Source organism: Eulemur rufifrons, chromosome 16 (assembly GCF_041146395.1).
Source record: "Eulemur rufifrons isolate Redbay chromosome 16, OSU_ERuf_1, whole genome shotgun sequence".
Classification (NCBI taxonomy): Eukaryota; Metazoa; Chordata; class Mammalia; order Primates; family Lemuridae; genus Eulemur; species Eulemur rufifrons.
This window is the reverse complement of record NC_090998.1, coordinates 7,481,057-7,497,266: the sequence shown is the minus strand read 5'-3', so window position 1 is coordinate 7,497,266 and position 16,210 is coordinate 7,481,057. Positions and strand designations below refer to the sequence as shown.

The following is a 16,210-nucleotide window of genomic DNA, read 5'->3' as shown; positions in this document are numbered from 1 at the left end:
AGGCTCCCTCATGCTCTCAACCCTGAAGGTAATACTATTCTGACTTTTCTCACTTTTGATTAGCTTTAATAAGTAGCTATGTTGTTCAGTCTAATTCCAGAAACTGTTTTCAGAAGCTCTTGTGACAAAGGGCACTGTTGCGACATGAGAATAAACATCTCAAGGCAGCAAACTCAATGAGCATGTTGAACTCTTTCTCAACCTCCAGGACCTTGCCCTGTACTATCCCGGGGCCAGAAAAAAACCAATGAGACAGACCAGGGGCCCTAAAGAATGAAGAAACAAAGAGAAAGCGTGAGCATACATTGTTCTTTCCTTCTGCTCATCGTCCATAGCTTTACAAATCAGATACTAAAATGGTCAGCCAGTCTCTGTCCCTAATTCCAAGATCTGACTGTCACTCCTTTTAATAGTGAGAAGGCAGATTTATCACCTCAGCATTAATGTATAACAAAACTTTTTTATTCCATTTTAACTGAGACTTTGCCTGAATATTTTCAACGAAGTGATCTCAAAATCTGAAAAACAAAGGATCAAGATTCTCAGAACACATCAAATTATAAATAAGTAATAAAAAATATGGTTGACAATTATTTTTTGATCATAGATCCACCTCTTAATTTCAAGGACTCTCAACAATTATATCCAGACTCTATTCACTAGTTCTTACAGAAAACATTTTTCTTTCCTTTGCCCCAACTAGACTGTTGGCTCAAGTGTGGAGACAGAAAAGGAGATGCTTAACACTTCAATGCACTTTATAACACCTCCCGTTTCCTAGTTCCATTCTGTTGAAAAACAGCTAGTCTCTCTCCTTCTTCCTCTCCAGTCACTCCTTACTCTCAACTAGAGTGTTTTGTGAAAGCATATTCTGGCCACAAGTGCTCCTCAAATTCACAGGAACATTTCTATGAAATGCTCCTCTCAAGGACAAGAAGCAACCAAAAAAGTATAAAGCACCTGGACTGTACAACAGACATGAAGCAGCTTAGAAAAAATTCCCAGAGCTGAGAAAAGTCAACCTCAAATACCTATAATTTGGCATTTGGACATATATTAAGCACAAGACCCAGAATTTTCTGACATTGGGAACCTGTTCCAACAAAGGAGTCAAATAAACCAAAAGAACCAAAGGAATAACACTTGCCCTTCACAATCTTTTTTTTTGAGAAATTGCTATAAAAAATCAGATTCTCAGATCCATTTGGATACATGTGAAATTGAAGCAACTAAGGCCTAAGGAGAGGATGGAACTGCCCTAGGTCATGAAGATTAGTAGTCGGAACAACCTAGATACCAAATATCCAAATCAGAATGCTTGCCTCATATTTCTTATCATGCACTCAATCCATCTAGGCACATCTACTCCAAGCTAAAAAATCAAAAATTCAGAACTTCCTACCCTTATCCCCAAAAGTTTCTGTGTTTGCTAAACAGCACTGTGGAAAAGAATGTAGGTTTTAGAGTCAGCCTACCCACAATCAAATCCCAACTCCATCACTTATTCACTGTGCATCTGCAAACAAGTTACTCAGCGCTCTAAGTTTCCATTTCCTTATCTGTAAAGCAGAGATGATAGTATTATAGCTAAAGTCACATCGACTGCCGTGAAGACCAAAGCACATAGTAACAAAAAATTATGATTGCTGTCTGCTCATGGCAAACGCATACCAAAAGCAGAAGAACATCACAATGAAATTATTATTCCTTTTAATCCAAAGCCTCTTGCTCAGACATCTAGGGGAGATCTGCTGCCAATCTTCTTCTGCTACTGCTGTCTGCTGCTATTCCTATGAAAGCAAAGATTCATCTCTACCGATGATCGTATGAATTTCATACCACATCAACTAAGGCCGTCTCAATTCAAGAACCCTGACAGGTGTGTTCTACCTCCAGATCTGAGCAAGCACAAGATTGAGAATTATCTGGCCCAGAAGATTTAGGATGGGGGGGAGGGGGGGCGTGGAAATTCCATCACAAAACATGGTAGACTGGAAAATGAGCTTCATGGTGATAAAACAGCTCTATAACCTAATTGTGTTGATGCTTACACAAATCTATATATTTAATAAAATTACATAAAACTATACACACACACAAATAAGGGCATATACAACTGGTGAAATCTAATAAATTCTGTGGAGTATACCAACAGCAATTCCCTGATGTTGATACTGTACATAACTAACAGTTATGCAAAATGTTACCATGGGGGAAACTGAGTAAAGAGTACACAGAACCCTCCTGTACATTTTCTTACAACTGCCAATGAAACTATAACTATTTTCAAACAAAAAGTTAAAATTAAAAAAATTGAGCTTCAAATTTCCTTTTAAACTTGATTCTAGACTCAACAATGAAGATTTAAAAATAATAAGAAATCAAAGGGTACAACCTTCTCATATCACAATCTACTTACCTATAAAGCCATAGTTAACCTATATAATTGATATAGTAATATCAGCCACAAATGCTTTAATTAAAAATGAATTATTAGAAAATCAACTTCCTTTAGCTTTTTCTCCCAGTTCTCCACTCATTCACTACTACATACAAAGCAATATTCTGCTGTTATAGGACATTTTTATGAAGCAGACTTCAAACAGCTCAACTTCCCTTCTCAGGTTCCATGTCTCCTGCCTCTGTGAAACACACAAAGTTCCAAAAGAACGTACAAAATCGAAGAGATCTCCAAAGAGCATTTAACAGGTGAGATGGGCCCAACATATTTTTCTAAAGTCATTTTTCATTTACAGGTTAAGGAAGGTTTTACTGGCTGCAAACAATTCAGGTAATTGGAACAAAAATCTCATCCATCTCAATGCTCATAAGAGTAATGATTTCTGCCGGGCGCAGTGGCTCACGCCTGTAATCCTAGCACTCTGGGAGGCCGAGGCGGGTGGATTGCTCAAGGTCGGGAGTTCGAGACCAGCCTGAACAAGAGCGAGACCCCGTCTCTACTAAAAAAATAGAAAGAAATTATCTGGCCAACTAAAATATATATAGAAAAAATTAGCCGGGCATGGTGGCGCATGCCTGTAGTCCCAGCTACTCGGGAGGCTGAGGCAGTAGGATCACTTAAGCCCAGGAGTTTGAGGTTGCTGTGAGCTAGGCTGACGCCACGGCACTCACTCTAGCCAGGGCGACAAAGCGACACTCTGTCTCAAAAAAAAAAAAAAAAAAAGAGTAATGATTTCTTAAGAGCTATTTATGATTGATGGAGAAACTCAAATATTCATGCTATGATCTGAATGTTTCTGTCCTCATGAATTTCCTATGTTAAAACTTAATCCCCAGTGAGATAGTATTAAGAGGTGGAGACTTTAGGAGGCGATTAGATCATGAAAGCTGACCCCCATGACTGGGATTAGTGCCCTTAAAAAGAGGCTACAGGCCAGGCACTATGGCTCATGCCTATAATCCCAGCACTTTGGGACGCAGAGGTGGGAGGATTGCTTGAGGCCAGGAATTCAAGACCAGCCTGAGCAAGAGCAAGACCTCACCTGTGCAAAAATTAGAAAAATTAGCCAGGTGCCATGGTGTGCACCTGTGGTCCCAGCTACTTGGGAGGCTGAGGCAGGAGGATTACCTGAGCCCAGGAATTTGAGGTTGCTGTGAGCTATAATGATGCCACTGTATTCTAGCCCAGTAGACAGAACAACACCCTGTCTCAAAGAAACAAAAAGGCTACAGAGAATTGCCTCGCACCTTCTACCATACGAGGACAAACCTGGTAGATGCCTTCTATGAGGAATGGGCCTCACCCAACACTGAATCTGCCAGCACCTTGATCTTGGACTTCCCCACCTCTAGGACTGTGAGAAATAAATGTTTGTTGTTTATAAGCCACCCAGTTTATGGTATTTTTGTTGTGACAGCCTGAACAAACTAAGACACTTCATCTACTAGGAGTGCTAGAAGGATATAAGAAAGAAATGAGAGGAGAGTAACTACCTGAAGAACTCACAAGATGGATAGAAATACCATCCCTGGACCTAAGCTGCGGGTTTCTTTGACTAGTGCCAAGGACACCATAGCTACAAACATGGGGAATATATTTGCTATGATCTTCAGGGATCTATTTGGAAAAAATAAGAAGAAGAAGAAAAGAAGAAGAAGAAGGAGAAGGAGAAGGAGGAGGAGAAGAAGGAGAAAAAAAAGTATCTAATGGTTGGCCCAAGTTGCTGCTGTAAAAGTGACTTCTATATGCCAATTGAAAAATGGTGAAGTAATAGTTTTTTTTCACAGTAGGGATTTTAATGTAGAAATTGAAGAATGCAAAATCATTAGCTTCATCCTGTGAAATGTGGCTGGCCAAGAAAAGATATAGTTCCTATGGTTTTAACAGTGTCAAATGTACCAGTGGTTGACTATCATAGGAGAGAAAGGCTGAATGAGAAATAGGCAAAGGTCTTAAAGAACCCTTGATGCATTTAAAATGCATCAAAATGACTAATGCCCACACATTACAGCAGAAATATTTCTGTGAAAAAAGACAGCACTTAAGTCTACGGTTTGCACAAAAAACTGAGTTTCTGTCTAGTAGAGGGTCTTTGCTACAGCTCAGATTTTAACTTGAGGCAATTCCACAAAGAAGATTCTCAATTTTAGTGTAATAGTTATAGCCACGGAGACTAGAGTCAGACACACATGAGTTTGAATATCATCTCTGTATTGATGATTTTGCACAAAGTATTTAACCTTTCCAAATCTTAGTTTCCGCATCTATAAAATGGGGGCAAATACCCACTTTTTAAGTGTTACTGTGAAGATCTAATGAGTTTAAGAATATGAAGGGCATAGTGCTATTATTAATGAAACCAAGAGTACCTACTGTTCTACCTTAACTCCAAATTATGGTTGAGAAAGAGAGACATGATAAAAGAGATCAATAGCTTTTATTAAAAGTGAGTTTTAGTTCTTAGATTTTGGAGTTTTTCTCATGTGTGGAGGAAGCCATCTTTAGAAGAATAAAAACAATGCGGGGAGAAACCAATTAGATCCCATTAATCATCTCAGAAAAATTCAGGAATTATGAGGATATGACTCACTGAAGAGTCCAGAATCCTTATAACTTTCTCCATTTGTATCTCTTGTTGTTCTTGATTTCTTAAATTGGTAAAAGGCTAACTTTTGACAGCAATCAGGAAGAGGAAAGCTGAAGAGACTGCCCTTCAGATATGCTTCTGGCAAAAAGAATCAACCCCAAGGGATATACGGAGCAGCAGATGCTCTCAAAGAGGAAAAATTAGGCTGAGACCCTGAAGTCTGTAGCAAAACATGAAAGAATATAAGTTGCAGGCCTAGCAGTTTAACATAACATTTAAGCCTATGGGGCTGGAATCAAATCCCGACTCCACCACTTACAAAAGCTGTGTTACCTTGAGCAAGTTACTTAATCTCTAAGCCTCAATTTTCTTATCTATAAGGCTAAAAATAGTAACTACCTCTAGGATTCTCATGGGGATTAAATAGATAATTCATTCAAAGCACTTAGCATAAAGCCTAGAACATGGCCATTATTAATTTTTACTATTATTATGGTATGGTCTTTGCCCTCCAAACCATATACTCCAGGCCCTTGAACTCCACAATCACACTCTCCAAAGCCCCAATTCTATTCAAGATGACTTAATGCCAGAATTCCAGGTGCCATGGTGAATACCTCTCTCTTCCAGGACAACACTTCCATCCTTCCAATCTGTAGATCCCTTCCACCAAACTACAGTAAAAAAGTTCCAGACAAGGCCGGGCGTGGTAGCTCACACCTGTAATCCTAGCACTATGGGAGGCCAAGGCGGGAGGATTGCTTGTGCTCAGGAGTTTGAGACCACATGAGCAAGCATGAGAGGCCGCCGGGCGAGGTGGCTCACGCCTGTAATCCCAGCACTCTGGGAGGCTGAGGTGGGAGGATCACTCAAGGTCAGGAGTTCAAAACCAGCCTGAGCAAAAAAATAAAGTTCCAGATAACAAAGAAGTAGATCTAATCGCTCATGTTCTCTCTATATATACAAAATCTCTTATCCAGCTCAAATCCAGCACTCTGTTTAATATAAGTATCGTTCTCTGTTATCACTTAAGGGAAATTCAAGTTCAGTGCCCTACACAAATGAGTCCTGAGGCCAGAAAAGTGATAAACAGCCAAAATCACTCAATTTCCTAAAATGAACAGGGGAATAGTATACAACCCTGTCCCATAGGAGCCATTATGGGACATTATTTTCCCACTATAAACCTCACCTGTAACTTCAGAGATGAATTCTTGGGACCAGTCAGTCTCATTATAATCCTGAGTTACATCCACAGCATCTCCGGCTGCAAGAAACTCCTGGGCCCACTTCTCAGACAAGGCCAAGTCTGCCACACCAGGGGCTTAAAAGAGAAGGAAAGAGAACTAAGGAAGAAGAAAAATACATATCATGCCATCATGCCTAAAGAACTCTGAAGGCACATGAAAACACTCTGTTCCCCAACACCAGCAGCATCCAATGGAACTCCGTTGGCTCTGCCTACACAGAAAATAGTGGTCTTCCCTCCCACCTGATTCTGGACTCACCTCTCTGCGGAGCCTGGCGGAAGTTTGACTGTTCAATCTCCTGCATCTCTGCCAGGAGGTCATCCATCTTGAAAGTCTGAGGGGCACGGGATACAAGTGGTACATTCTGATCCTGCAGGAATTCAGCCACCAACTGTCAGAAGAGAGATGGTGAAATGAATCCATGTGGTCAGGAGGCCCCAGCAAGAGACAGGACCTACTGGATGGGGATACTGATGTCAGATACACGGTAAGGAAAATACAGAAACTGGAAACACATAAAGAAGGAGAAAGTTTCTTTCCATCGATTTGGAAACACGAAGAAGACATAAAATAACAACCAGGCAAATATCATTTGGTCAGGGAAGTCCAAATATTGAAATATGGGTGAACTAAGTTTAAAGGTAAAAACACAATGGGCAAGAGAAAAATGGAACAGAAAAGAGACTGATATATTTACCTCATCTTCAGAAGCTACTCCCAAAGGCTTGGACACCTAAGATAGAAAGACAGGGAGGCAATATGGTACAGTAATGAAGACCTCAGGCACACAAGCCAAACATGGTAGAGTCAAATTCCAGCTCTATCATTTATATGACCTTGGGCAAGTCACAAACCTTCTCTAGGCCTCAGTTTCTTCATCTATAAAATGGCTGCCTTTATCTATTTAAAGGTGCATAGTGCTTAGCATAGTGTTTACTAAACACTAAATGGTAACTACTATTATTTGCAAGACAATAGAGAAAGCAGTTACCCCAACTTGTACAAAAGCACCCTCCATCCCAGACCACCACTTGGTCTTTCCACCTCTAGAACACTCACCGCTTCAGAAGCTGGGGTTCCCGGGGGCCAGGGGCCAGGCCTCAATCCCTCCTGCCGAAGGGCCTTGTCCTGGGTGAAGTGCCCGGCCAGCTTCATGAGCGGGTTGGCACCCCCGCATTCAGCCTCCACCAGCTCCCGCATTGCCATGGTGACCGCCAGCTCTCTGATGGACAGAGGAGGTTTGGAACTGAGGTCCCAAAGCCAGACTCTTCCCCAACCTACAACTCAGGCTGTGTCTGGGAGAGGCAGACAGACATCTATCCCACACGGGCCAGGTGACCGGCTACTGAACATCCTCCACCTCTGCCTTTTGCTGTGGCGCCCACCTCTGACGGAGTCCGAGGAGGGTTGGTACTGTCTCCTGCCACCCGCCTCAAAGACCACCACTTTCAGCCTGGGCCTCTCCACCGGCCTCCACGACTGCAGTGCCAGGGGCGGGACGGGCCAGCAGCTGCCCCCCACAAAGGGGCCTGGACCCCAGGGGACTACGGGGGGACGCTTCAACAATCGGGCTGGACCCGGGCACTGGCGGCAAGGGAGAGTGGGAACGCCGCCTGACTGGAAAGCCAGTCTCCCGCATCCGCATCCAGCGGTGAGCACCGCGGGGGCCATTCCCTCCCCTAAAAATCACCTGAGCCCCTCCCCGCTAAGCCGGGTCCCAGCCACCCCTCCAGCTCTCCCGACCACCCCATCTCCCCCACCCCACCCCGGTGGCCGCTCCAGCCGCGACCCCGAGACCCGCGGGGCCACCGCAAGGGCAAGGGGAGACCAGGGACGTATCCTCGTGCCCCTTCGGGGTCCTGCGCTCACCGCCCAGCGCCGCGCTACACGACCCGCCGGGGCACCAGGTGCGGGCCAGAGGGAGAGGGGAGGGGGAGGGAAGGAGCAGGGGAGAGGGGAGAGCGGGGACTCAGGGGGCGGGGCTCAGGCTTAAAGGGGCCGTGACCGCCCCGCGGCGGTCGAGGCCCAGCGGAAGCTGTCTGAAGGGGCGGGGCCTTAAGACTGCGACACGGAGTGACGGGAGGAGCCGTGAATCTTAAAGGGAAAGAGCGCCTTAAAGGGGAAGTCTTGGAGAGTCGGCTCTGGGAGCTCTCAAAAGGGTCACGGACACTGGGATTCGTTTGACAGCTAGCTCAAAGAATGGAGCTAAGAAGGGCTTCCAGGGCTTTGGGGGAAAGCCGAGGGCGCGAGATCCTGGGCTCAGCTCATCGTGGCTCTTCCCTGGGGGCACATTGTGACCCAAGTGGATTCCCTGCCTCTCTGAGCCACAGTTTCCCCTCTAAAATGGGGCTGGCTAGTGTTCCCAAGCCCAGGACAGGGAAAGGCCCTAATACGAGGGGCTCCGGGAGTCACATCCGAAGCCTACTCCAGCCTCCTACGCCTGCCCCCATTCCAAATAGCCCCTTCAGGGGCAGCGTCACAGTCTCCATGGAAACAGAGGCCTGCCCCAAACCCTCTTCCTTTCTGCGTAATAGGGAAAATAGCACTGGATGATGACAAATTCCGGAGACTAAAATAGGGTCCAACGCATCCTGAGAAATCAAGCGGGTAACATACAGGGAAAGTGCACAGTGAGTCACTCCTCTTCTCTCCTTCTTGCCTCACCACTGGTCAAGGTCACCATGGTGGCCTTATTTCCACCACTCCAGGCAGGGAAAGCACAATCATGATGCAAGAAATACTTTTAATCACGCAGTAAGAGCCTAAGGCTCAGGCCCCACCATCTGCCAGATAATTGGCTCTGGTGTCAAACCCCAAGGTCACTAGGAAACAAACCTGATATCTCATCTGGTTTAAAGACCAGGGGAGTCCTGGTGTCGTGGAGAAGGACAGGAGAGACTCAGGGATGCGGGTAGTTAAGCAAGAGTAGTGCCAGACGAGCACAAGTACCATCCGAGCCCAAGGTGCACAAAAGGAGGCAGGCAGCAGGTGGCGCCCTGGGCCAGGCTTGTTTCCTAGCTGTCCTGCAGATTTCAAAGGTGGGGTCCCCAGAGGACCACAGGGAATGGCTGTGTAAGCTTATCCCTGGGAAGGTAGAGAAGCTGCTCTGACACCTCAGAAGAACAGAATGGCAGAGCAGGTAGGAAGGCTGTGCAACATTTCTCCTTTTCCTTACCTTTTCACTATCTTTCAGAGCCCCTGATCCCACTACCCACTTTCTTCTGGAGTACACAAACCCCAGCCCTTGGGCGTCCACTGTTCTCAAGCTGCTATCCTAAGGAAAATACCTAGTACCTGATAAACTAAAACATACCAGCAAGGAATGGATGATGCCCTCTAGAAGGTGCATACTTTAAAAAAGAGGATCCCTGGAGAGAGCAAAGTTTAACTGAAAGATATGACATAGTAGAATTTCAAAACATCAAGGCAACCAGAGTGGGTTTTCCAGGACCACTCAAACCACACCACACACAATAACCTTCTTCTCTTCTGGGAGTTTAGCAACTGATTAGCAGTAACTCACTATGTGTGCAGATCTTGGGAGAATGGTAAGGATAATCACCGATGTTTACTGAATGCTCACTAAAATCCAGGCTTTATGTACATTAGTGCTTTTAATCTTCATAATACCCCTATGAAATAGGTATTACTAGCCCCATTTTACAGATGGTAAGACTTGCCCAAATCAGACAGCTAGGAAGTCAAAATTCAATTCAGGTGTAACTCCAGGTACCGACCTCCTGATCTTAGAGAAAACTTGCTGATATACCCTGGAGAGCTTTGATCTTCTAGGCCATAGAATTCTTTTTTTTTTTTTTTTTTTGAGACAGAGTCTCACTCTGTTACCCAGGCTAGAGTGAGTGCCGTGGCGTCAGCCTAGCTCACAGCAACCTCAAACTCCTGGGCTCAAGCAATCCTCCTGTCTCAGCCTCCCGAGTAGCTGGGACTACAGGCATGCACCACCATGCCCGGCTAATTTTTTCTATATATATTTTTTAGCTGTCCATATAATTTCTTTCTATTTTTTTAGTAGAGATGGGGTCTCGCTCTTGCTCAGGCTGGTCTCGAACTCCTGAGCTCAAACGATCCGCCCACCTCGGCCTCCCAGAGTGCTAGGATTACAGGCGTGAGCCACCGCGCCCGGCCTAGGCCATAGAATTCTTTACAGAACCTGGCCCACAGTCGCAGACATGCTGGCAAAAGGATAATAAATACTGGGTGTTTCATATTTAGTTTACTGAATTTCTAGATTTGAAATCCTACATTTTGTTAATCCAGGTTCAAATTTAAATTCTTATTCTATTCATAAAAGTAGTAATTTTTATAAAATAGAAATATTAATGTTACTTGTTCTTTAATTAATGTTTGGTTAGTTCAGTTTAACAGGTTAAATTCCTCCAATTTTTAGACACATATTGCATTAACTCTGTTCCAGGCATTGTTTTAAGCACTTTTCAAATGTTGGTTTCTTTAATCCCCATAATAACTATTAATTAGTAACTAATATTATCCCCATTTTACAGATGAGGAAACTGAGACACAGAGAGGTTAAGTGATTTGCCCAAGGTTATACTAATAAATAGCAAAGCTTGGGTTTGAACCTAGACTAAAGTCATCAAGTATTTTCTGCAAAGGGCTAGACAGTAAATTTTTTTGGCTCTGCAGTCCATGCAGTCTCTCTCACAATTATTCAACTCTGTTGGTATAGCATGAAAACAGCCATAGACCATACGTACACTAATGAGAGTGGCTTGTTCCAAAAAGACTTGTTATGGGCATTGAAATTTGAATTTCATATGATTTTCACATGTTATAAAATATTCTTTTGATTTTTATTCAACCATTTAAAAATGTCAAAACATTTTTAGCTTTCAGACTATGCAAAAACAGGCAGCAGACCATAGTTTGCTGACCTCTGACCTAGATAGTCTGGTTCCAGGGGCCATGCTTTTAAATACTATGCTATACTTTCACTCTTTAGAAAAAGTTAAATTTCCTAATACCTTAAACTATGCAGCATTTAATATACATATTTTAAAGCATTTTAAATACCTGACAGGGCAAACCACCTTACCAGGCAAAATCTTTCTAAACTTTTATTCAACCCCATAAATCTAATATTAATAAATCACACTTACAATAATTTATCAAATTCTCTTAATCCTCTTAAAGTCATAAGTCTAAAATTTTACTTTCCAAATTGAAGGCTAATCCATCAGATTCTCTTAAACAGCAAATCTTTTAACTTATAAAGTCACTTACACACCTCTAGAAAGCAAATTTACTGACTCAGGTAGGTCAAGTTTACTGGGTTCAATTTGGAATCACAGTACAGGTACTTAAATGTCAGAAATTTGAGACCAAGACTCAAGAAGTAAGGGATACATATTCCCAAGCCAATGCTGAGTCACAAATGAGCATTCTCAGCCCTTTTTAGAGATGAGTTCTGCCTGATGTGTCATGGATCTCTAAGGCCATTTCCTTCAGCTGACAATGATATCCAACTCATTAGTTACAACTACCTAAATTTTGTCATCTCATTTAGGTACAACTAATTTCTTTCACAACTGCACTTGAGTAAATGAAATCTCTTTGCATTGTACGTGTTCAATTCTACACTCCTTTTTGTTGGGGGAGGGATGGTGCTATAGTTTGAATATGTCCCCCACATGTTCGTGTGTTGGAAATTTAATCCCTCTGCCCTCAGGCATGGATTAATTTCACTATTAGGGGAGTGAGTTCATTATTGCAGGAGTGGCTTTGCTATAAAAGCGGGCTCTCTCTGGCTGGCTTGCTCTTACTCCCTCACCATGTGATGCCTTCCACCACGTTATGATGTAGCAAGAAGGCCTTCACTAGATGCCAGCACCATGCTCTTGAACTTCCCGGCCTCGAGAGTCATGAACTCAATAAACCTCTATTTATAAATTATCTAGTCTGTGGTATTCAGTTATAGCAACAGAAAACAAACTAAGACATATAGGAAATGAGGGGCCAGCCCATCTGGCTTGATTCTTTCATTTGTTAATGACATAAGATGCAGAATAATAGAAGTCTCCATGCTCTGTAAATTGCAAATCAAGTTACAATCTTTACATATGTACCTTTGGAAGGGTTTATTGCTTAAGAGCTCTCCTCTCAGCCTCAGTAGTCATCATTGGCAGAGACCACTTGGCTGTATTTGTGGAAAGATGCAGCAAATCCCAAAGCCAGGCCCATCTAAATTGACCTGGACAAATCTCAGTTTCCTTTAAAAGTGTTCAGAGTAGTGATATCTAGATACACCCAGGTACATCTAGGACTACACACCTAGGTTTGGGTACAAAGCATCATCCCCTGGCCACCCAGCAGGGAATTCTCCCAGATAGCAACAAGGACTATAGTACACACTGTTTACCCCTGTGTATTAGTCTATTTAGGCTACCATAACAAAATACTTTACAGTGGGTGTCTTATAAACAACAAACATTTATTCCTTACAATTTTGGAGGCTGAGAAGTCCAACATCAAAACACCAGGAGATTCAGTGTCTGGTGAGGTTCTTGCTTCCTCATAGATAGCGCTTTCTTGCTGCATCCTCACGTGGTGGAAGGGGCTTAAAATCTCTCAGGGCTCTCTTTTGTAGGGCCACTGATCCCATTCAGGAGGCAGAGCCTTCATGACCTAATCACCTCCCAAAGGCCTCCTAACACCATAACATTGGGGATTAGGTTTCAACATATGAACTATAGGGGAGCACAAACATTCAGACCATAGCACCCTGCTTCTAGCAGAATCTTCCCAACTTTGAAATCCAGGGAAGTTTCAGAAGATATCACCCTTGCCAAAATCCAACTGGCAAAGAATATAAGGATGGAAAAAAGAAATCAAAACTTTTGACTTGAAAATATTTCCCCAAATGAGTGGTTTTGCTCCCTTTTCAGGATTTTTCACCAAATATCTACAGCATACACAGATAAGCAGTGTGTGTGGGGGGGGGGGTGCATTTGTTTTGGGAAGGACTTCTGCTTTGGGGAAGATGGAGTAGACATACTCTTCTGTACTCCTCCCTTAAATACAGCTTAAAACCCTGGACATTGTATATAAACCAAACATAAGAAGACTCTGAAGGGTAGAGAAAAGAAAGCAAACTGGCTAAGGACCACAGGACCCAAAAAACAACATGGTAGTGAGTTCCATGGGTTTTCTCTGTGCCTCATATATCCCAGACTAAGTGCTAGAGAGGCCAACAACCCAGAAACACCAATATGCACAGAAAAAATAAGCTCCAGTAAAAGCCTGCTCTTTCTAGCCAAAGAACCAGGAAAGGGGCAGCCTACCAAGATAGAAACTTCTGGACAATAACCATTCTGTTCCAGACAACCACCAAATATAAAACTGTGGCCCCCATCCACACATCCAGCAAAGGCCAAGAGGAGAATCTAGACTTCCTCCCTCACAAGGCTGTAACGAGACACACCAACACCCACCCTGGGGTGGCGTCAGAGGCCACATAGGGAGCCAGGACTTTCATCCCCACAGAACACTATTGAGACTGCTTCGCCCCTGTAGTGTTGGTAGAGACCATGTAGGGAGCTGGAACTAACACCCCTGTACAGCTCAGCAGTATTGAGAAGCCTCCTCCCCTTGGGTGTCATTGGAAACCAAGTGGGGAACCTGTATTTTTACCTTCACCTGCCAATAATGAGGCAGCATTCTCTCTTTACCTACCAAAGTAGTATACAAAAGAAGCCAGTTAAAACAGAGGGATTAAATAAGATCCAGAGTCTCCTAACACAATGCAAAAATCATACTAAGAACCAAGAGCATCTCAAACTGTATGAAAAATGTCAACCAATAGATGCCAACACCGAGGTGACAGATATATTAAAATTATTTTAGGCCAACCACTATAAATATGTTTTAATGAACAATTAAAAACATACTTGAAACAAATGAAAATACAAAGAGCCTCAGCAAATAAATAGAAAATATAAAGAAGAACCAAATGTAAATTTTAGAACTGAAAACTACCACTCTTGAAATAAAGCATGGATGGGCCTAACAGTAGAATGGGCTGGGTGCTGTGGCTCACACCTTAAATCCTAGCACTCACTTAAGGCCAGGAGTTCAAAACCAGCCTGGGCAATATAGTGAGACCCCATCTCTAAAAGAAATTTCTTTTTAATTTTTTAAAAAACAATAGAATGTGTGGGACAGAGGAAAGAATCAGTGAACTGGAAGATAGAACAATAGAAAGTACCCAATCTGAACAACACAGAAAAAACAGACTGAAAAAAATAAATAAAAGGGCCTCAGGACATGTGGAACTATAACAAAAAATCTAACCTTTGTGTCATCAGAGTGTCAGAAGGAGAGGAGAAATAGGGCAAGGCTGAAAAAGCACTCAAAGAAATAATCTCCCAAATTTGGCAAGACAAAGGCTAAAGCTTAAAAAAGTTTAGCAAATCCCCAAGAAATCCACACCGAGACACATTATAATCAAATGGCTGAAAACTTAAAGGCAAAGAAAAAAAATCTTGAAATCCGGCAGAGAAAAATGATACCTTACCTATAGGGAAAAAAGCGGTTCAAACGACTGGAGATTTCTTATCAGAAACCATGGAGGGGCCGGGCGCGGTGGCTCACGCCTGTAATCCTAGCACTCTGGGAGGCCGAGGTGGGTGGATTGCTCAAGGTCAGGAGTTCAAGACCAGCCTGAGCAAGAGCGAGACCCCATCTCTACTAAAAATAGAAAGAAATTATCTGGGCAACTAAAATATATATAGAAAAAATTAGCCGGGCATGGTGGCACATGCCTGTAGTCCCAGCTACCCGGGAGGCTGAGGCAGTAGGATCGCTTAAGCCCAGGAGTTTGAGGTTGCTGTGAGCTAGGCTGACGCCACGGCACTCACTCTAGCCTGGGCAACAAAGCGAGACTCTGTCTCAAAAAAAAAAAAAAAGAAAGAAACCATGGAGGCCAGAAAAAAGTGGCACGTTTTTCAAGAGTTCAAAGGAAAGCATCCTGAATTCATGGGAGCATTCATTTTCTATTGCTGCTATAAAAAATTACCACAAGCTAAGTGGCTTAAAACAACACGTATTTTTTTATCTTACAGTTCTAGAGGTCAGAAATCTGCAATGGGTCTCACTAGGCTAAAATCCAGGTGTCAGCAGAGCTGTCTTCCTTCTGGAGGCTCCAGGGAAAAATCCACTTTCTTGTCTTTTCCAGCTTTTAGGGGCTGTCCACATCCTTTGGCTAACAGCACCCCGCCACCTCTGCTTCTCTCCCTTCTTCCCCGCTCCCCACTTAGAAGGACTTAGGAATTATATTGGGTTTATTTAGATAATCCAGGATAATCTCTACATTTTAAGGTCAACTGATTGGCAACTTGAATTCCATCTTCAATCGTGGTTTCTCTTTGCCATATAACCTAACGATTCACAGGTTCCAGAGATGAGGACGTGGACATCTTTGGGCAAGACATCGTCCTGCACCACACCCAGTGAAAATATCTTTCAGGAATCAAGGAACAATCAAGACATTCTCAATAAAGGAAAACTAAAAGAATTTGTCCCCAGCAGGCCTACCCTAAATGAATGGCTAAAGAAAGTTCTTTTAAGCAGAAAGGAACAATACAAGAAGGAACATCATGAAAGAAGAAAGAACATAGTAAGTAAAAATAGAGGTAAATACAACAGGCTCGAATGTTCTAAAATGTGTTTGACGGTTGAAGAAAAATTATACCATTGTTTGTTTTTTGGAATGAGCATTAACTAAAGGCATGAAACTTGAATTTGAATCACAATTTTCTGGCTAGTTACATTCACTATGAGTTTCAGTGACTTTATAAGGCGTGACACTGACCTCATTTTCTCATCTACAACCTGAGGGGATAGGGCTCGACAGATTTCTAAAAGTCCTCATCTCTA

At 43.0% G+C, this 16,210-nt stretch overlaps 1 protein-coding gene across 14 annotated transcripts in view; it reads right to left on the bottom strand.

Moving 5' to 3' along the window:
- Nucleotides 1–8,724, bottom strand: part of PEX5 (peroxisomal biogenesis factor 5) — a 31,740-nt gene extending 23,016 nt beyond the window's left edge. For 6 of the 14 annotated variants that reach the window (XM_069491472.1, XM_069491460.1, XM_069491465.1 and 3 more), the window contains exons 1-5: nt 8,168–8,266; nt 7,358–7,520; nt 6,996–7,031; nt 6,557–6,689; nt 6,241–6,372 (exon numbers count right to left, since the gene is read on the bottom strand). In XM_069491472.1, coding sequence (XP_069347573.1) covers nt 6,241–6,372; nt 6,557–6,689; nt 6,996–7,031; nt 7,358–7,504 — 448 coding nt within the window. In that variant the 5' untranslated portion in view covers nt 7,505–7,520; nt 8,168–8,266. Of the gene's footprint in view, nt 1–6,240; nt 6,373–6,556; nt 6,690–6,995; nt 7,032–7,357; nt 7,594–7,683; nt 7,883–8,167; nt 8,267–8,410 lie in introns of those variants that run through there. The other 8 variants (XM_069491462.1, XM_069491470.1, XM_069491475.1 and 5 more) reach the window with 4 other exon arrangements.
- Nucleotides 8,725–16,210: the final 7,486 nt, after the last annotated feature.